Source organism: Phasianus colchicus, chromosome 29 (genome assembly GCF_987193195.1).
Source record: "Phasianus colchicus chromosome 29, bPhaCol1.hap1.1, whole genome shotgun sequence".
Taxonomy (NCBI): Eukaryota; Metazoa; Chordata; class Aves; order Galliformes; family Phasianidae; genus Phasianus; species Phasianus colchicus.
Genome location: NC_143464.1, coordinates 673,146 through 693,643, shown reverse-complemented (window position 1 = coordinate 693,643; position 20,498 = coordinate 673,146). Strand labels below are relative to the sequence as shown.

The 20,498-nt window shown below is 55.2% G+C and overlaps 2 protein-coding genes across 10 annotated transcripts; both read left to right on the top strand.

Moving 5' to 3' along the window:
- Positions 1-22: 22 nt before the first annotated feature.
- Positions 23-10,243, top strand: LOC149914431 (E3 ubiquitin-protein ligase PHF7-like). Of its 4 annotated transcripts, none has more exons than XM_090126615.1 (9): positions 23-4,316; positions 5,280-5,371; positions 5,473-5,574; positions 5,833-5,957; positions 6,108-6,270; positions 6,362-6,468; positions 6,690-6,803; positions 6,954-7,072; positions 7,241-10,243. In XM_090126615.1, exons 1-9 carry the CDS (start codon positions 4,277-4,279, stop codon positions 7,849-7,851), a joined length of 1,473 nt encoding a protein of 490 aa, XP_089982741.1. In that variant the 5' UTR covers positions 23-4,276; the 3' UTR covers positions 7,852-10,243. The 4 variants fall into 4 exon arrangements, with proteins under 4 accessions (XP_089982741.1, XP_089982740.1, XP_089982738.1 ...); XM_090126614.1 differs by having other exon boundaries at positions 23-4,959; XM_090126612.1 differs by having other exon boundaries at positions 23-5,371.
- Positions 10,244-10,266: 23 nt separating this feature from the next.
- Positions 10,267-20,486, top strand: LOC149914430 (E3 ubiquitin-protein ligase PHF7-like). 6 transcript variants are annotated; one of them, XM_090126574.1, is made up of 9 exons: positions 10,267-15,203; positions 15,524-15,615; positions 15,717-15,818; positions 16,077-16,201; positions 16,352-16,514; positions 16,606-16,712; positions 16,934-17,047; positions 17,198-17,316; positions 17,485-20,486. In XM_090126574.1, the coding sequence occupies exons 1-9, from the start codon at positions 15,152-15,154 to the stop codon at positions 18,093-18,095; spliced, it is 1,485 nt and encodes a 494-aa protein (XP_089982700.1). In that variant the 5' UTR covers positions 10,267-15,151; the 3' UTR covers positions 18,096-20,486. The 6 variants fall into 6 exon arrangements, with proteins under 6 accessions (XP_089982700.1, XP_089982699.1, XP_089982697.1 ...); XM_090126573.1 differs by having other exon boundaries at positions 10,267-15,615; XM_090126571.1 differs by having other exon boundaries at positions 10,267-14,560; positions 16,352-17,047.
- The last annotated feature ends 12 nt before the right edge of the window (positions 20,487-20,498 follow it).

The window sequence follows — 20,498 nt, the reverse complement described above, 5'->3', positions numbered from 1 at the left end:
CACAAACTCCTCAGAGTTAGAAGGGACCTCTGAGGGCCATCTGGACCAATTCCCCTGCAGCGCACAGGGACACCACAGCTGGGTCAGGTCTCCAGGGACGCAGCACCCACCGCACCTCCGTGCAACCTGTGCCAGTGCCTCACCACCTCTCTGCAGAAGATTTTGTCCCTATATCCAACCTACATCTCCCCTCTTGGAACTTGCAACCATTTCCCTCTTGGAGCTGGAAACCATTTTGACACTTTGGTCAGTTTTGGAGCAGAAAATGAGATGAGATATAGAGATACAGATGACTCGATATTCTTCTTCCGGTTTGTTATAACCCCGCTGACCGGCTGCAAGCCCGCGCGCCGAGCAGCGCCGCCAGCTCCAACCACCACCAGCCCGCCGGGCCGGCAGCGCAGCGCCCTTAAAGCAACGAGACGCCCCTTCCGCTCTTCTCAGCACATGCGCAGTTCCACCAGGAGGACCCATTACCATAGAGTTGGAGGGCTGGCGGCACAGAGCAGTCAGAGCAAAGAGTCACTACTTCCGGGTTTCCGAAGGCATTAGTGCCTGGAGGATCTCTTCGTATTACCGCAGGGACGGGCGGTACAGAGCGGAGACAGCAGAGCGACGCGTCGTGCAGCTCCGGGACGGCTGTGTGGTGCTCTGCGGGACCGTGCGGGCCCCGGGGGGGCCCAGAGCGCCCAGAGTGCTCCCAGAGTTCGTCGGACTAAAACCCCTAAAACGCCCCTAAAACCGCCGCCGCGGCGGTCCCGACTGCAGTTCCGCGCTCCGGTCACGCGGTGGCAGCAGAGACCGAGAAAAGAGCGGCGCGGAGCGTGGGTACCGCCAATGGGACCGGAGTGAGCCTCGGGGAACGGGGCGGGGCTTGGCTCTTCTCGAGTGAAGGCGTTCATTCAAACTGCGTTCAGGCTCGTCTACCCCTGAGCTCTGCCAGAGTGGTTGGCATTTGTCATTACTGAGCGCACAAGAAGTTCGACTAAAGGTGGTGATACCCGGAAGGCAGAAGGATGAAGAAAAGCGTGGTGACATCGCTGGCACGTAGCCAGGCCCGTATCTGGAGAAGGGGGTTGTTCTGCCGGATGTGGATTGGGAATGGTTCTGTGCCACGTCCCCGAATTTGTCCTTCTTTGGCTCCGGTCGGGCCAGGAGCTGCTGCACGGTGCCACACACCGTGCGTATGCCGTAACCCCATGCTGCTCCCTGTGCATGGTGGTTGTGGAGGGCCGTGGTTGTGGGGGGGACCCGAGACCGCCTTCAGCCAGACGACCGACTCCTGGCTTCTCCACTGTACTTGGTACAACCTGTGTTTCTTCTGCACCTTTCACAAGCGTGTGACAGTACTGTGTTTGCTCTGATGCCTTCACAAGGCTGTTACAGCTGTGTCTCCTGTCTCCAGTTAGCTACAGGCCCATCTGTGAACCAGACAGAAAGAGGGCAAGAATTCACAGTGTTACAGTTCTGTATGGCGTTGTCACAGTCTGAGCCAAAAAGAAACATGTCACTTCCTTCACACGCCTACAAAGTATTGAGAGTGAGACATAAATGTGTGCATATACATGCATACAGAGCGTCTGATCCTTCACCGACTTTAATATAACTTCTTTTCACCAGCTGCATATTCATATAGGTTTTACCTTTATAAATGTCCATAATCCATAAATGCATCATGAAGCCCATGCAGACTGGGACGTGTTTGATCATTTTTCCAAATCATTTCACTGACCAGCTCTGCCACAAGCTCACATGGAGAGCAACGGTGCCCAAGCCCAGTGAAAAGTGTTGAAAAGCAACAAGGGGCTGGAGATGGAGAAGGGTGAAAGAAGAGCTCGGGTGATGTTTGCACAAAGAACAAGGCAACAGAAGGTGGAGATGAACAGCATCCTCGGGTCTTCAAGCTGTCAGGAGTTTCGAGATTCTTACACTCCCTTCTTAAAGAGAGAATGTGCAGCGGGGTTCATACCAGCTGACCAGAAAGATACCGAACCTATTTTCATCAGGAGGGGAAGAGAAGGGTTAGGATGAGCCTGGAGACTATCAACTAGTTGGTGTACCATCAAGTCCCGGGACAATTCTAGAAGCTATCACCAAAAAAAAATCTTTCTCAAAAGGTAAAATTTCCTAATGATTTTTAAAGTAGAAGTCATTCTAAGAGAAAATCAGATACAGTTGCACATACAGCACACAGTCCAAATGCACAAAAATTTCTGTGCAAACTGTGCAAAACAAAATGGTAACAATCTCCCGAATGCCTCAGAACAAAAACTGTACTGCCATGCTCTTGTGAAAAGTGCAGAACAAACATGTTGTGCATAAGCACAATGGAGAAGTCAGGAGTTTGTTGTCTTGGTCTTGCTTAAGGCGGTCTCGGTTCTACTCCCCCCCACCCCCCGCCCCGTTCCACCAACAACCACCGTGCAATGGGAGAAACATGACTGGTATGGCATGCGCACCAGATACTGGTATGGTATATGACACCAGATACACTCCACCCCATCTGGAAACTGCTCCAGAGCCAATTGGAAGGGCCCATCATATGGCATAAAAGGCATTGCCAACTCCACAGTAGGATTGTAACCCTGGACTTCGGGAGAGCAAAATTGGACCTCTGCAAGGGCCTGCATGGACTAGAGCTTTGGAAGGCAAGTAGGCCCAAGAGAGCTGCTTGACACTTAAACACCGCTTCCTCCAAGCTCAAGATGGATGCACCCCTTCCTGAGAGCAAGGAACCGGGGAAAAGTGGCAGGAGAACTGCTGGATAAGCAAGGAGCTCATGGATAAACTCAAAGGGAAGAGGAGCGTACACAGCACGTGGTAGAAGGGCCATTCCATTTCTACTTGGAAAGAATATATGAGCGTTGTCAAGGCCTGCAAGGATGCAATGAGGAGGGCTACAGCACCCTTGGGATTAAATCCGGCAAAGGCGGTCGAGGATAACAACAAAGGCTTTTGTAAGAATGTTGGTAGTAAAACTAAGACTAGAACAAATGTGGGTCTGCCACTGAATGAGGCGGGTGCCCTGGTAACAGGGGACGAAGAGAAGGCAGAGACACAGAATGCCTTCTTTGCGTCCGTCATTGCTACTAAGATTGCACCCCCAAAATCCCAGGCCCTGGCGGTAAGAGAGAGTCTGGGGAATTAAGGACTGCTCAGCCACCCCAGTGACATCGAGGCCCTCGAGGGTTCCCCACTGCCGGAGCACAGAAGACCGTCCAGGCAGCAAGGGAGAGCTCACACATGAAGCCCTTCCGCAGCGGGATGTCAGGTTGCGACTTCCCACACAGACCCGAGCACGCCGCGGCAGCCGGTCCCAACAGCGGCGGCCAGCCTGGGCACAGAGCTGAGGTGCTGCAAATCGGTGTCCAAATAGAACCTGGTGGGAGAGCACCTGGGAGGGTGGATCCCACATCCATCTGCCCACACCTATTTCTTCTACAGCTGTTTATGCTCTGCAGCCATTGTGCCTAACTACAACCTTTTTGCTGCTTTCCAGTCAGGTGCTAGATGTGATGGCAAAGCCTGGGGAGGTGTCTAAGCTCCAGAGGGAGTTATAATTACCCCATTGTTTCTTTCTGTTTCGCAGGCCCTGGAGGTAAGAGAGAGAGTCTGGGGAACTAAAAACTTCCTCTTGCTTGAGGAGGATCTGAACAGGGAGCGTGCAGGCAAAATCAGTGCTCACAAATTCATGGGCCCCGTTGGGTTGCACCCACGTGTGCTGAGAGAGCTGGTGGAGGTAATTGCTGAACTGCTCTCTATGATCTTTGAGAGGCCTTGGAGAACAGGAGAGCTGCCTGGACGCTGGGGGATAGCCAGCTTCGCACCAGTCATCTGAAAGGGCATGGCACCGATGAGTGGGCAGTGAGACAGACTGAGAACGGGCTGACGACCACAGAGATGATGAGGGGCCTGGAGCATCTTCCTCACGAGAAAAGGCTGAGAGACCTAGGACTCTTCAGTCTGGAGAAGAAACGCACGAGCGGGGGATCTCATAATTGTTTGGCCCACTGCGACGGGGCCCGCATCTGCTCCAAGGCATGAGAAAGGCCCTGCGCCAGCTCCCGACTTTGTGACAGCCCATGTAGTTCAACCAGAGAACCCAACTGTGCCAGTATCCGTAGCCCTTATTAAAAAGACCAAAATTAGGCTGTGAAAATCAGTTCCTTTAGTAAGAACGGAAATACATTGTAAGACGGGGATAGAAGAAGAGGATGAGAATGAAGCCGGGCCACGACAAGAACAGCAGGAGGAAGAGGCAGAACTCATAAAGGAGATGAGAACCATTTGTCTCCTGAGCACAAGTGAGCTGAGAGGTATGTGAAAAGACTTCAGCTGTCATGCAGGGGAGCACTCTGACACTGGGAGAATGGGGCGGGCCACAAGCCTGGACTTAGTGGGCAGCAAAGGCAGGCATCTGGGGTCCCTTTCACGGGAAGGGGGCATTGACAAAGCCCTTGGAAATGAGATACAAGCCTTCACCTTATGGAGGTGACTCTCTGTAAGGGCCGAGAGGGAAAGGAATCCCTTCAAAGAAGATCTGGTATGTTACCCAGGCAAGCGGTCCACCGTGGGGAAAGGTGTGCCTGAGGGAACCAGCTCTTCTGGAGGTGATGCGTAATATTGAAAAGAGAGGGGAGATACAGATCGGCTGTTGGGAGGCAATTGTGGATTCTGAGGGTGGGGACGCACTGGAACAGGTTGCCCAGGGCTGCCGCCATCTTGCTTGGGAGCCTGGGATGCATTCCGTCCTGGTTTGGTAACCGTGATGTCACAGTGGTGGCGGGGAGTGGCCATTGTGACCCGTGGGGTTGGGAGCAGAGCAAAGGCTGCCAGGCTCAGAGCGTGCGTCAGTGTGGCCTGGTGAGGTGCAGAGAGAGCAGGGACTCTCCAAGTGCTCACTGTCGATGCGCAACATGTCCAATAGGAAGCGGAAGGCCCCCGACTCCAGGGAGCGAGGTGAGAGCAAAGGATCCCTGCACGCAGCGCCCCGTCGCCAGGCAGAGGGGTGCTGGGGGTCTGCCAGCGGCTGAGAGGGAAGGAAGGGGCAGGCAGGGGCCCCCCAGCTGCCGCTGGGCACCGCTCCTCTGCTCCTCGGCAAGGGGCCCAGCCTGGGCTGTGGCTGCCCGCTGCCACCGTTGGGCCTGCAATGCCCCCTCCTCCAGCGTTGCCCCTCGGCCAGCATGGCAAGCAAAGAGCACGGCCCTGGGGACCGCCCTCAGGGACACCTGGCCCCGCAAGGTGCTCACTGCTGCTCGCCTTTGCTCTCTCCTCTCCAGTGTGCATGCTGTGTCGCCGGGCGGATGTCGACCCGAACATCTGCGGGCGCACCTTTGCCGAGAGTGACCTTTGCGTGCATGAGTTCTGCTTGGTGAGTTCCAACCCTCAAGGGCTCCTGCCAGCTCCCTGCCTGGGATGCTCCCTTCCTTTCTGTCCTAACGAGATCCTGCTCTGCTCTTTCCTCTCCCACAGCTTTTTGCCAACATAGTCTTTGAAGAAAGCGACCCCTGGGAGGAAACTCTGGGCCTCCCCGTTGGTACCATCAGATGCAGAATCAAGCAGGCGGACCAGAAGGTGAGGCCCTGAATGGAGCGGTGAGCTTTGTGCCAGGAGAGGCTCACACCAACTTAGTCTGCACCCAAAGAAAGCAATGGCAGCCCTTCCAGTGGGCTCCAGGGCAAAGTCCTGCCATAGCAGACGAGCCTTCTCTGCCAGGCGGCTCTGCAGAGTGGGATCCAGCAGCTTCCTCAGCCTGTGCCCTTCCCAGAGGTGTGGGGCCAGTCGTGGAGGCCCCGAGCCTGCTGCTGATCGGGGCTGCCCTGTTCTTTTCAGCAATGCTTTGTTTGTGGCGAGAGAGGAGCCGCCATCAGCTGCGCAGAGAGAGGCTGTGCACGCAGCTTCCACCTGCCCTGCGCCGTGGACGGCGAATGTGTCACCCAGTTCTTTGGGCAGCACAGGTAAGGGCTGTCAACAGCAGCCAAGCCAGGGAGGAACCTGCAGCGACAGCTCCCAGCAGCCTGCCAGAGCCGGGGCCTGGGGCTCCTGCCTGCTGCTCTGCCCTCCTCGCAGTGCTTCTCACCATGCCCATCCCTTGCATCTTCCCTCAGGTCCTTCTGCTGCAAGCACCGCCCGCGACAGGCAGCGGAGGCAGCTCCATCCCAAGGCACCGACTGCATCATCTGTCTGGAGCCCCTGGAGGACAGCACGTCCTACCAGACCCTGAGGTGCCCAGTGTGCAAGCACACCTGGTTCCACCGCAGCTGCGTCCAGGTAGGAGCCCTTCCCTCACCCTGTGGCCACGGCCAGTGCTCAGCAGCACCAGGCCCCGCTCACGCTCACGCTGCTTTTGCTTCTCATGCAGGGGCAGGCCATGAATGCCGGCACCATGTGCTTCCAGTGCCCCATTTGTCAAGACACGGAGCAATTCCGTGCAGAAATGTCCACTCTGGGGATCCAAATCCCAGTCAGGTTGGTGTCCTTCTCCCCATCAGCTCTGCAGATGGGAAGGCGCGAGTGCTGGGCCTGCCCAGGGACTGTCCTTGCAGGCCTGGCCCTTTGCTGTCTCACCAGCACAGGCCTCAGCTTCACAGAGAAGCTGGAAATGGGGTTGCCTTGGATGAACAGGGATACCCTGGATCACACATGGCAGGGAACCGGGGGCTCATCACATTCCCTCCCTTCTCCTGTAGGAGACCGTCTTGGTGGGATGATAACACCTACCCATCGCTTCTACAGAGGCACGGGCGCTGCGATGTCAGCAAGTGCCTTTACCCAGGAGGCAGGGAGCAGGAAGAGGCGGATGGGTGAGTTACCTCGGCAGCCCTCCGGGCTTCTGCAGGGGATCTCAGCCTCAGCACACGATGGGGAACCAGGGCTGAGCACCGCAGATGTGCCGGCCACTGCCTGGCTTGGCTCACTTTGTCCTCACAGCCACAATCCGTTTGCTTCCCCAGGCCCTGGCAGCTGCTCCTCTGCAGCTCCTGTGCTGCAGAAGGGACCCACCGACGATGCTCCTACCTGAGCAACAGAGTTAACAGCTGGGAGTGTGACAGCTGTGCTGGCATGGGCACCGGTAAGATGCAAACAGTTGTGGTTCCCTAGGCAGGGGCCGGGCAACGCCTGGCAGTGGGTGCTGCTCAGGGTGGCCCTGCCAGGCTCTCTCTGCCCCAGGAAGGAGGGCAGCCCGTTCCGACTCAAGCCTGCAGCTTCATCCCAATGACCTTCCTGCTTTCCTTTACAGCCTCCAGCAGCAACACGGAGCGTGCCGGACCCAGCACCAACATGGAGCACACCGGCCCCAGAACTTCCAGCCAAGGGGCTCTGGAGCCTCCCTGTGGCTCCCAGGGACCGGAGAACATCAGCTCCGGCCCCAGCAGCCAGGCAGCATCACATAGATCCCAGCTGCCTGAGAACAGCCACCTGCCCAGTGGGCCTGGGAGACGGCAGAGGGCAATCCGCCCACGCCTCCCTGAGGATCAGGAGGCATCTCTGCGGCGCCAAGGACACCGCGGAAGCGGCCGTGCAACAGCCCCACGCACCAACAGCATCTCCCGCAGGTCCACCCAACAGAGGGCATCGCGGCCCTCCAGCGATTCCCCAGTGGCTGCGCCCGGAAGGAGTCCCAGGCAGCAGGGGACGGGCCGGGCACGAAGCCGCTCCCCACTTCAAGATCGGGCCTCACGTTCCCAGAGCCGGCCCAGAAGAAGCCGTGGCAGCAGACAAAAGCCACGCCAAGCTGCACAGAGCAGCACGCTCTGCTCAGCCACCCCAGTGACATCGAGGCCTTCGAGGGGTTCCCCGCTGCCAGGACACAGAAGACCCTCCAGGCAGCAGGGGAGGGCCCACACATGAAGCCCTTCCGCAGCGGGATGTCGGGCTGCGACTTCCCACACAGACCCGAGCACGCCGCGGCAGCCGGTCCCAACAGCGGCGGCCAGCCTGGGCACAAAGCACAAAGCTGCTCCCCGGTCCATCTGCAGAACCACAATCCCCACAGCCAGACCCTCAGTCTGCACAGGAGCAGCCGTGTGCCAATGACACCTGCTCAACTTGGTCAACATCAGCCAAGACCACAAATCCCACGCTCATTTACATCAGCTTGCTCAACTTGGTCAACATCAGCCAAGACAATAAATCCCACATTCATCCACATCAGCTTCACTCTTCTTGTCTTTTCCTGGGGTGGGCAGAGTTCAGACCTCAACCACAGGGTTGTCTTCTCCCCAGCAGAATGGCTTAGGTTGGAGGGGCCCTTAAATATCATCCAGTTCTAACCCCCTTGCCGTGAGTAGGTTCGTGCACCACCAGATCAGGATGCCCAGGATCCCATCCAACCTGGCCTCAAATGACTCCAGCAGTGGGGCATCCAGAACCCCTCAGGGCGGAACTTCGCAAGTGCCTCGCCACTTGCTGAGTAAACAGTTTCTTTCTAACACCTCATCTCTCTCTATCCTCTTTTAGTTTAATGCCATTCCCCCTTGTCCTATTACTATCAGACCGCAAGAAAAAGTCAGTCCTCCTCCAGCTTGGCAGGAGCCTTAAAAGTACTAGAAGGCTGCAACGAGGTCTCCCCAAAGCCTTCTGTTTTGAAAGCTAAGTTAACCCAACTCCCTCAAACCTGCCCTCTTAGGTGAGGTGCTCCAGTCCTTGTCTCGTCTTTGTGGCCGTCCTCTGGACCCCCTCCCACCGCTCCACATCTCTCCTGTGCTTGGCACCCCAGGCTTGGGCGCAGTACTTCAGATGGGGCCTCGCAAGGGCACAGTAGAGAGGGACAATCACCGCCCTGCCCTGCTGGACACCTTTCTCAGGCCTTCCGGGCTCCAGGCACGCACTGCTGGCTCATCTCCAGCTTTTTGGCCATTATGACCCGTTATGTCCTTCTCCACAGGGCTTCTCTCTATGTGTTCTCCTCCCAGTCTCTACCCGCATCTGCGACTGCCTCAACCCAATTGCAACACCTTGCACTTGGCCTTGTTAAACCTCACAAGATGCTCACGTGCCTTCTATTTCACGTGTGTCCAGGTCCCTCTGGATAGCGTCTCTGCCTTCTATTGTGCCAACTGCACCCCTCAGCTTGGTGTCATCAGCTGAGGATACACTCAATCCCACTGTCTATGTCCTCGCTAAAAATGTTCAAGAGCACCAGTAAAACTGGTGGCATATTTGACCTTATTATTGATGCATATATAATGCATCAATGCCTCGTTTGATGTCAATGGTTGCAATTTTTCATGAGGTCTTAATGTGTTTGTTGTGATTGTTGATGAAATTTTACTCTTCCCATGCTTCATTCTTTGCAATTGTTCACAAGTGTGCTTACTGCCAAAAAGCGACGACGTGAATTAGGCTTGACTGCAAAGTGAGGAATATTTCTGTCTGTTAAAAGAGGTCTGACAGAAGTCCAGTCAGGAGACATGATTAGATTTTGGAGTCGAATATCTGATTGGAACTCTATGCATTCCATTTGGAAACGGGCAGGTAATGCATTTGTACCAATTAAAATGGTGTCACCAACATAAAGTGATGATTTTTTTGGAAAATTGAAATCGGTTTTCAAGTTCCTTTATCCAAAGAGAAAGCATGGCTGCACATTCTTTGCTGTTCAGAGCACTGTGTGGGGCCGGGGCTGGGCTGCACTGCTGGCTGTGCAGAGCTGTGCATTGGGTATACCTGCTCTGTGTCCCAGAGAGAGCTCCAACACACAAAATAAAGCAATACGGTGCCCAACTCTCTTGCAAAATGCTACTCTAGGATTCAGCATTCACCAAGAAAGAGTAAACCTAGCTTTTATAACGGCTCACACTAATTACCCAAAGACATCCTGTGAGACAGAAAGCACGAAGATTCATGGAGGCAACCAGCTTCTTTTGGGTGGCGTTTCAAGCACACAGCCGAGCCCGGGGCACAGCCCCAGGTGCCCCTTTTCCATTTGTAATCCTACAGGAGTAAAGCACCTGCTGGGGCACAGAGTATCATCTGGACAGTTTACACTGACAGAAGTAAAAAATCATACTGGGGCAGAAAAAAAGAAAAAAAGAAGAAAAAAGAGAATAATTATATAAAAATATTTTTAACTGAAAACTTTTCACCCTGTAGTACGAGCTCATTTCAGGACTCACACCGTGGGAGTTTGGAAAAAAGAAAAAATCAAACATCCTGATTTGTGCTTTCAGTGCTATGGATTAAGAGCTGCAGAAACGCTTTCTCCACCACCATCCATCAACTGTGATACTGTGACAGAGAACCACAAACTCCTCAGAGTTAGAAGGGACCTCTGAGGGCCATCTGGACCAATTCCCCTGCAGCGCACAGGGACACCACAGCTGGGTCAGGTCTCCAGGGACGCAGCACCCACCGCACCTCCGTGCAACCTGTGCCAGTGCCTCACCACCTCTCTGCAGAAGATTTTGTCCCTATATCCAACCTACATCTCCCCTCTTGGAACTTGCAACCATTTCCCTCTTGGAGCTGGAAACCATTTTGACACTTTGGTCAGTTTTGGAGCAGAAAATGAGATGAGATATAGAGATACAGATGACTCGATATTCTTCTTCCGGTTTGTTATAACCCCGCTGACCGGCTGCAAGCCCGCGCGCCGAGCAGCGCCGCCAGCTCCAACCACCACCAGCCCGCCGGGCCGGCAGCGCAGCGCCCTTAAAGCAACGAGACGCCCCTTCCGCTCTTCTCAGCACATGCGCAGTTCCACCAGGAGGACCCATTACCATAGAGTTGGAGGGCTGGCGGCACAGAGCAGTCAGAGCAAAGAGTCACTACTTCCGGGTTTCCGAAGGCATTAGTGCCTGGAGGATCTCTTCGTATTACCGCAGGGACGGGCGGTACAGAGCGGAGACAGCAGAGCGACGCGTCGTGCAGCTCCGGGACGGCTGTGTGGTGCTCTGCGGGACCGTGCGGGCCCCGGGGGGGCCCAGAGCGCCCAGAGTGCTCCCAGAGTTCGTCGGACTAAAACCCCTAAAACGCCCCTAAAACCGCCGCCGCGGCGGTCCCGACTGCAGTTCCGCGCTCCGGTCACGCGGTGGCAGCAGAGACCGAGAAAAGAGCGGCGCGGAGCGTGGGTACCGCCAATGGGACCGGAGTGAGCCTCGGGGAACGGGGCGGGGCTTGGCTCTTCTCGAGTGAAGGCGTTCATTCAAACTGCGTTCAGGCTCGTCTACCCCTGAGCTCTGCCAGAGTGGTTGGCATTTGTCATTACTGAGCGCACAAGAAGTTCGACTAAAGGTGGTGATACCCGGAAGGCAGAAGGATGAAGAAAAGCGTGGTGACATCGCTGGCACGTAGCCAGGCCCGTATCTGGAGAAGGGGGTTGTTCTGCCGGATGTGGATTGGGAATGGTTCTGTGCCACGTCCCCGAATTTGTCCTTCTTTGGCTCCGGTCGGGCCAGGAGCTGCTGCACGGTGCCACACACCGTGCGTATGCCGTAACCCCATGCTGCTCCCTGTGCATGGTGGTTGTGGAGGGCCGTGGTTGTGGGGGGGACCCGAGACCGCCTTCAGCCAGACGACCGACTCCTGGCTTCTCCACTGTACTTGGTACAACCTGTGTTTCTTCTGCACCTTTCACAAGCGTGTGACAGTACTGTGTTTGCTCTGATGCCTTCACAAGGCTGTTACAGCTGTGTCTCCTGTCTCCAGTTAGCTACAGGCCCATCTGTGAACCAGACAGAAAGAGGGCAAGAATTCACAGTGTTACAGTTCTGTATGGCGTTGTCACAGTCTGAGCCAAAAAGAAACATGTCACTTCCTTCACACGCCTACAAAGTATTGAGAGTGAGACATAAATGTGTGCATATACATGCATACAGAGCGTCTGATCCTTCACCGACTTTAATATAACTTCTTTTCACCAGCTGCATATTCATATAGGTTTTACCTTTATAAATGTCCATAATCCATAAATGCATCATGAAGCCCATGCAGACTGGGACGTGTTTGATCATTTTTCCAAATCATTTCACTGACCAGCTCTGCCACAAGCTCACATGGAGAGCAACGGTGCCCAAGCCCAGTGAAAAGTGTTGAAAAGCAACAAGGGGCTGGAGATGGAGAAGGGTGAAAGAAGAGCTCGGGTGATGTTTGCACAAAGAACAAGGCAACAGAAGGTGGAGATGAACAGCATCCTCGGGTCTTCAAGCTGTCAGGAGTTTCGAGATTCTTACACTCCCTTCTTAAAGAGAGAATGTGCAGCGGGGTTCATACCAGCTGACCAGAAAGATACCGAACCTATTTTCATCAGGAGGGGAAGAGAAGGGTTAGGATGAGCCTGGAGACTATCAACTAGTTGGTGTACCATCAAGTCCCGGGACAATTCTAGAAGCTATCACCAAAAAAAAATCTTTCTCAAAAGGTAAAATTTCCTAATGATTTTTAAAGTAGAAGTCATTCTAAGAGAAAATCAGATACAGTTGCACATACAGCACACAGTCCAAATGCACAAAAATTTCTGTGCAAACTGTGCAAAACAAAATGGTAACAATCTCCCGAATGCCTCAGAACAAAAACTGTACTGCCATGCTCTTGTGAAAAGTGCAGAACAAACATGTTGTGCATAAGCACAATGGAGAAGTCAGGAGTTTGTTGTCTTGGTCTTGCTTAAGGCGGTCTCGGTTCTACTCCCCCCCACCCCCCGCCCCGTTCCACCAACAACCACCGTGCAATGGGAGAAACATGACTGGTATGGCATGCGCACCAGATACTGGTATGGTATATGACACCAGATACACTCCACCCCATCTGGAAACTGCTCCAGAGCCAATTGGAAGGGCCCATCATATGGCATAAAAGGCATTGCCAACTCCACAGTAGGATTGTAACCCTGGACTTCGGGAGAGCAAAACTGGACCTCTGCAAGGGCCTGCATGGACTAGAGCTTTGGAAGGCAAGTAGGCCCAAGAGAGCTGCTTGACACTTAAACACCGCTTCCTCCAAGCTCAAGATGGATGCACCCCTTCCTGAGAGCAAGGAACCGGGGAAAAGTGGCAGGAGAACTGCTGGATAAGCAAGGAGCTCATGGATAAACTCAAAGGGAAGAGGAGCGTACACAGCACGTGGTAGAAGGGCCATTCCATTTCTACTTGGAAAGAATATATGAGCGTTGTCAAGGCCTGCAAGGATGCAATGAGGAGGGCTACAGCACCCTTGGGATTAAATCCGGCAAAGGCGGTCGAGGATAACAACAAAGGCTTTTGTAAGAATGTTGGTAGTAAAACTAAGACTAGAACAAATGTGGGTCTGCCACTGAATGAGGCGGGTGCCCTGGTAACAGGGGACGAAGAGAAGGCAGAGACACAGAATGCCTTCTTTGCGTCCGTCATTGCTACTAAGATTGCACCCCCAAAATCCCAGGCCCTGGCGGTAAGAGAGAGTCTGGGGAATTAAGGACTGCTCAGCCACCCCAGTGACATCGAGGCCCTCGAGGGTTCCCCACTGCCGGAGCACAGAAGACCGTCCAGGCAGCAAGGGAGAGCTCACACACGAAGCCCTTCCGCAGCGGGATGTCAGGTTGCGACTTCCCACACAGACCCGAGCACGCCGCGGCAGCCGGTCCCAACAGCGGCGGCCAGCCTGGGCACAGAGCTGAGGTGCTGCAAATCGGTGTCCAAATAGAACCTGGTGGGAGAGCACCTGGGAGGGTGGATCCCACATCCATCTGCCCACACCTATTTCTTCTACAGCTGTTTATGCTCTGCAGCCATTGTGCCTAACTACAACCTTTTTGCTGCTTTCCAGTCAGGTGCTAGATGTGATGGCAAAGCCTGGGGAGGTGTCTAAGCTCCAGAGGGAGTTATAATTACCCCATTGTTTCTTTCTGTTTCGCAGGCCCTGGAGGTAAGAGAGAGAGTCTGGGGAACTAAAAACTTCCTCTTGCTTGAGGAGGATCTGAACAGGGAGCGTGCAGGCAAAATCAGTGCTCACAAATTCATGGGCCCCGTTGGGTTGCACCCACGTGTGCTGAGAGAGCTGGTGGAGGTAATTGCTGAACTGCTCTCTATGATCTTTGAGAGGCCTTGGAGAACAGGAGAGCTGCCTGGACGCTGGGGGATAGCCAGCTTCGCACCAGTCATCTGAAAGGGCATGGCACCGATGAGTGGGCAGTGAGACAGACTGAGAACGGGCTGACGACCACAGAGATGATGAGGGGCCTGGAGCATCTTCCTCACGAGAAAAGGCTGAGAGACCTAGGACTCTTCAGTCTGGAGAAGAAACGCACGAGCGGGGGATCTCATAATTGTTTGGCCCACTGCGACGGGGCCCGCATCTGCTCCAAGGCATGAGAAAGGCCCTGCGCCAGCTCCCAACTTTGTGACAGCCCATGTAGTTCAACCAGAGAACCCAACTGTGCCAGTATCCGTAGCCCTTATTAAAAAGACCAAAATTAGGCTGTGAAAATCAGTTCCTTTAGTAAGAACGGAAATACATTGTAAGACGGGGATAGAAGAAGAGGATGAGAATGAAGCCGGGCCACGACAAGAACAGCAGGAGGAAGAGGCAGAACTCATAAAGGAGATGAGAACCATTTGTCTCCTGAGCACAAGTGAGCTGAGAGGTATGTGAAAAGACTTCAGCTGTCATGCAGGGGAGCACTCTGACACTGGGAGAATGGGGCGGGCCACAAGCCTGGACTTAGTGGGCAGCAAAGGCAGGCATCTGGGGTCCCTTTCACGGGAAGGGGGCATTGACAAAGCCCTTGGAAATGAGATACAAGCCTTCACCTTATGGAGGTGACTCTCTGTAAGGGCCGAGAGGGAAAGGAATCCCTTCAAAGAAGATCTGGTATGTTACCCAGGCAAGCGGTCCACCGTGGGGAAAGGTGTGCCTGAGGGAACCAGCTCTTCTGGAGGTGATGCGTAATATTGAAAAGAGAGGGGAGATACAGATCGGCTGTTGGGAGGCAATTGTGGATTCTGAGGGTGGGGACGCACTGGAACAGGTTGCCCAGGGCTGCCGCCATCTTGCTTGGGAGCCTGGGATGCATTCCGTCCTGGTTTGGTAACCGTGATGTCACAGTGGTGGCGGGGAGTGGCCATTGTGACCCGTGGGGTTGGGAGCAGAGCAAAGGCTGCCAGGCTCAGAGCGTGCGTCAGTGTGGCCTGGTGAGGTGCAGAGAGAGCAGGGACTCTCCAAGTGCTCACTGTCGATGCGCAACATGTCCAATAGGAAGCGGAAGGCCCCCGACTCCAGGGAGCGAGGTGAGAGCAAAGGATCCCTGCACGCAGCGCCCCGTCGCCAGGCAGAGGGGTGCTGGGGGTCTGCCAGCGGCTGAGAGGGAAGGAAGGGGCAGGCAGGGGCCCCCCAGCTGCCGCTGGGCACCGCTCCTCTGCTCCTCGGCAAGGGGCCCAGCCTGGGCTGTGGCTGCCCGCTGCCACCGTTGGGCCTGCAATGCCCCCTCCTCCAGCGTTGCCCCTCGGCCAGCATGGCAAGCAAAGAGCACGGCCCTGGGGACCGCCCTCAGGGACACCTGGCCCCGCAAGGTGCTCACTGCTGCTCGCCTTTGCTCTCTCCTCTCCAGTGTGCATGCTGTGTCGCCGGGCGGATGTCGACCCGAACATCTGCGGGCGCACCTTTGCCGAGAGTGACCTTTGCGTGCATGAGTTCTGCTTGGTGAGTTCCAACCCTCAAGGGCTCCTGCCAGCTCCCTGCCTGGGATGCTCCCTTCCTTTCTGTCCTAACGAGATCCTGCTCTGCTCTTTCCTCTCCCACAGCTTTTTGCCAACATAGTCTTTGAAGAAAGCGACCCCTGGGAGGAAACTCTGGGCCTCCCCGTTGGTACCATCAGATGCAGAATCAAGCAGGCGGACCAGAAGGTGAGGCCCTGAATGGAGCGGTGAGCTTTGTGCCAGGAGAGGCTCACACCAACTTAGTCTGCACCCAAAGAAAGCAATGGCAGCCCTTCCAGTGGGCTCCAGGGCAAAGTCCTGCCATAGCAGACGAGCCTTCTCTGCCAGGCGGCTCTGCAGAGTGGGATCCAGCAGCTTCCTCAGCCTGTGCCCTTCCCAGAGGTGTGGGGCCAGTCGTGGAGGCCCCGAGCCTGCTGCTGATCGGGGCTGCCCTGTTCTTTTCAGCAATGCTTTGTTTGTGGCGAGAGAGGAGCCGCCATCAGCTGCGCAGAGAGAGGCTGTGCACGCAGCTTCCACCTGCCCTGCGCCGTGGACGGCGAATGTGTCACCCAGTTCTTTGGGCAGCACAGGTAAGGGCTGTCAACAGCAGCCAAGCCAGGGAGGAACCTGCAGCGACAGCTCCCAGCAGCCTGCCAGAGCCGGGGCCTGGGGCTCCTGCCTGCTGCTCTGCCCTCCTCGCAGTGCTTCTCACCATGCCCATCCCTTGCATCTTCCCTCAGGTCCTTCTGCTGCAAGCACCGCCCGCGACAGGCAGCGGAGGCAGCTCCATCCCAAGGCACCGACTGCATCATCTGTCTGGAGCCCCTGGAGGACAGCACGTCCTACCAGACCCTGAGGTGCCCAGTGTGCAAGCACACCTGGTTCCACCGCAGCTGCGTCCAGGTAGGAGCCCTCCCCTCACCCTGTGGCCACGGCCAGTGCTCAGCAGCACCAGGCCCCGCTCACGCTCACGCTGCTTTTGCTTCTCATGCAGGGGCAGGCCATGAATGCCGGCACCATGTGCTTCCAGTGCCCCATTTGTCAAGACACGGAGCAATTCCGTGCAGAAATGTCCACTCTGGGGATCCAAATCCCAGTCAGGTTGGTGTCCTTCTCCCCATCAGCTCTGCAGATGGGAAGGCGCGAGTGCTGGGCCTGCCCAGGGACTGTCCTTGCAGGCCTGGCCCTTTGCTGTCTCACCAGCACAGGCCTCAGCTTCACAGAGAAGCTGGAAATGGGGTTGCCTTGGATGAACAGGGATACCCTGGATCACACATGGCAGGGAACCGGGGGCTCATCACATTCCCTCCCTTCTCCTGTAGGAGACCGTCTTGGTGGGATGATAACACCTACCCATCGCTTCTACAGAGGCACGGGCGCTGCGATGTCAGCAAGTGCCTTTACCCAGGAGGCAGGGAGCAGGAAGAGGCGGATGGGTGAGTTACCTCGGCAGCCCTCCGGGCTTCTGCAGGGGATCTCAGCCTCAGCACACGATGGGGAACCAGGGCTGAGCACCGCAGATGTGCCGGCCACTGCCTGGCTTGGCTCACTTTGTCCTCACAGCCACAATCCGTTTGCTTCCCCAGGCCCTGGCAGCTGCTCCTCTGCAGCTCCTGTGCTGCAGAAGGGACCCACCGACGATGCTCCTACCTGAGCAACAGAGTTAACAGCTGGGAGTGTGACAGCTGTGCTGGCATGGGCACCGGTAAGATGCAAACAGTTGTGGTTCCCTAGGCAGGGGCCGGGCAACGCCTGGCAGTGGGTGCTGCTCAGGGTGGCCCTGCCAGGCTCTCTCTGCCCCAGGAAGGAGGGCAGCCCGTTCCGACTCAAGCCTGCAGCTTCATCCCAATGACCTTCCTGCTTTCCTTTACAGCCTCCAGCAGCAACACGGAGCGTGCCGGACCCAGCACCAACATGGAGCACACCGGCCCCAGAACTTCCAGCCAAGGGGCTCTGGAGCCTCCCTGTGGCTCCCAGGGACCGGAGAACATCAGCTCCGGCCCCAGCAGCCAGGCAGCATCACATAGATCCCAGCTGCCTGAGAACAGCCACCTGCCCAGTGGGCCTGGGAGACGGCAGAGGGCAATCCGCCCACGCCTCCCTGAGGATCAGGAGGCATCTCTGCGGCGCCAAGGACACCGCGGAAGCGGCCGTGCAACAGCCCCACGCACCAACAGCATCTCCCGCAGGTCCACCCAACAGAGGGCATCGCGGCCCTCCAGCGATTCCCCAGTGGCTGCGCCCGGAAGGAGTCCCAGGCAGCAGGGGACGGGCCGGGCACGAAGCCGCTCCCCACTTCAAGATCGGGCCTCACGTTCCCAGAGCCGGCCCAGAAGAAGCCGTGGCAGCAGACAAAAGCCACGCCAAGCTGCACAGAGCAGCACGCTCTGCTCAGCCACCCCAGTGACATCGAGGCCTTCGAGGGGTTCCCCGCTGCCAGGACACAGAAGACCCTCCAGGCAGCAGGGGAGGGCCCACACATGAAGCCCTTCCGCAGCGGGATGTCGGGCTGCGACTTCCCACACAGACCCGAGCACGCCGCGGCAGCCGGTCCCAACAGCGGCGGCCAGCCTGGGCACAAAGCACAAAGCTGCTCCCCGGTCCATCTGCAGAACCACAATCCCCACAGCCAGACCCTCAGTCTGCACAGGAGCAGCCGTGTGCCAATGACACCTGCTCAACTTGGTCAACATCAGCCAAGACCACAAATCCCACGCTCATTTACATCAGCTTGTTCAACTTGGTCAACATCAGCCAAGACAATAAATCCCACATTCATCCACATCAGCTTCACTCTTCTTGTCTTTTCCTGGGGTGGGCAGAGTTCAGACCTCAACCACAGGGTTGTCTTCTCCCCAGCAGAATGGCTTAGGTTGGAGGGGCCCTTAAATATCATCCAGTTCTAACCCCCTTGCCGTGAGTAGGTTCGTGCACCACCAGATCAGGATGCCCAGGATCCCATCCAACCTGGCCTCAAATGACTCCAGCAGTGGGGCATCCAGAACCCCTCAGGGCGGAACTTCGCAAGTGCCTCGCCACTTGCTGAGTAAACAGTTTCTTTCTAACACCTCATCTCTCTCTATCCTCTTTTAGTTTAATGCCATTCCCCCTTGTCCTATTACTATCAGACCGCAAGAAAAAGTCAGTCCTCCTCCAGCTTGGCAGGAGCCTTAAAAGTACTAGAAGGCTGCAACGAGGTCTCCCCAAAGCCTTCTGTTTTGAAAGCTAAGTTAACCCAACTCCCTCAAACCTGCCCTCTTAGGTGAGGTGCTCCAGTCCTTGTCTCGTCTTTGTGGCCGTCCTCTGGACCCCCTCCCACCGCTCCACATCTCTCCTGTGCTTGGCACCCCAGGCTTGGGCGCAGTACTTCAGATGGGGCCTCGCAAGGGCACAGTAGAGAGGGACAATCACCGCCCTGCCCTGCTGGACACCTTTCTCAGGCCTTCCGGGCTCCAGGCACGCACTGCTGGCTCATCTCCAGCTTTTTGGCCATTATGACCCGTTATGTCCTTCTCCACAGGGCTTCTCTCTATGTGTTCTCCTCCCAGTCTCTACCCGCATCTGCGACTGCCTCAACCCAATTGCAACACCTTGCACTTGGCCTTGTTAAACCTCACAAGATGCTCACGTGCCTTCTATTTCACGTGTGTCCAGGTCCCTCTGGATAGCGTCTCTGCCTTCTATTGTGCCAACTGCACCCCTCAGCTTGGTGTCATCAGCTGAGGATACACTCAATCCCACTGTCTATGTCCTCGCTAAAAATGTTCAAGAGCACCAGTAAAACTGGTGGCATATTTGACCTTATTATTGATGCATATATAATGCATCAATGCCTCGTTTGATGTCAATGGTTGCAATTTTTCATGAGGTCTTAATGTGTTTGTTGTGATTGTTGATGAAATTTTACTCTTCCCATGCTTCATTCTTTGCAATTGTTCACAAGTGTGCTTACTGCCAAAAAGCGACGACGTGAATTAGGCTTGACTGCAAAGTGAGGAATATTTCTGTCTGTTAAAAGAGGTCTGACAGAAGTCCAGTCAGGAGACATGATTAGATTTTGGAGTCGAATATCTGATTGGAACTCTATGCATTCCATTTGGAAACGGGCAGGTAATGCATTTGTACCAATTAAAATGGTGTCACCAACATAAAGTGATGATTTTTTTGGAAAATTGAAATCGGTTTTCAAGTTCCTTTATCCAAAGAGAAAGCATGGCTGCACATTCTTTGCTGTTCAGAGCACTGTGTGGGGCCGGGGCTGGGCTGCACTGCTGGCTGTGCGGAGCTGTGCATTGGGTATACCTGCTCTGTGTCCCAGAGAGAGCTCCAACACACAAAATAAAGCAATACGGTGCCCAACTCTCTTGCAAAATGCTACTCTAGGATTCAGCATTCACCAAGAAAGAGTAAACCTAGCTTTTATAACGGCTCACACTAATTACCCAAAGACATCCTGTGAGACAGAAAGCACGAAGATTCATGGAGGCAACCAGCTTCTTTTGGGTGGCGTTTCAAGCACACAGCCGAGCCCGGGGCACAGCCCCAGGTGCCCCTTTTCCATTTGTAATCCTACAGGAGTAAAGCACCTGCTGGGGCACAGAGTATCATCTGGACAGTTTACACTGACAGAAGTAAAAAATCATACTGGGGCAGAAAAAAGAAAAAAAGAAGAAAAAAGAGAATAATTATATAAAAATATTTTTAACTGAAAACTTTTCACCCTGTAGTACGAGCTCATTTCAGGACTCACACCGTGGGAGTTTGGAAAAAAGAAAAAATCAAACATCCTGATTTGTGCTTTCAGTGCTATGGATTAAGAGCTGCAGAAACGCTTTCTCCACCACCATCCATCAACTGTGATACTGTGACAGAGAACCACAAACTCCT

Coding starts and splice junctions, on each gene's coding strand:
- LOC149914430 (XM_090126569.1), top strand. CDS start 15,394: ATGCCCCCTCCTCCAGCGTTGCCCCTCGGCCAGCATGGCAAGCAAAGA. Junction 15,819..16,076: donor TCAAGCAGGCGGACCAGAAG/GTGAGGCCCTGA, acceptor TGTTCTTTTCAG/CAATGCTTTGTTTGTGGCGA. Junction 17,048..17,197: donor GAGCAGGAAGAGGCGGATGG/GTGAGTTACCTC, acceptor TTGCTTCCCCAG/GCCCTGGCAGCTGCTCCTCT.
- LOC149914431 (XM_090126611.1), top strand. CDS start 5,547: ATGCAGAATCAAGCAGGCGGACCAGAAGGTGAGGCCCTGAATGGAGCG. Junction 6,271..6,361: donor TCCACCGCAGCTGCGTCCAG/GTAGGAGCCCTT, acceptor CTTCTCATGCAG/GGGCAGGCCATGAATGCCGG. Junction 7,073..7,240: donor CTGTGCTGGCATGGGCACCG/GTAAGATGCAAA, acceptor TTTCCTTTACAG/CCTCCAGCAGCAACACGGAG.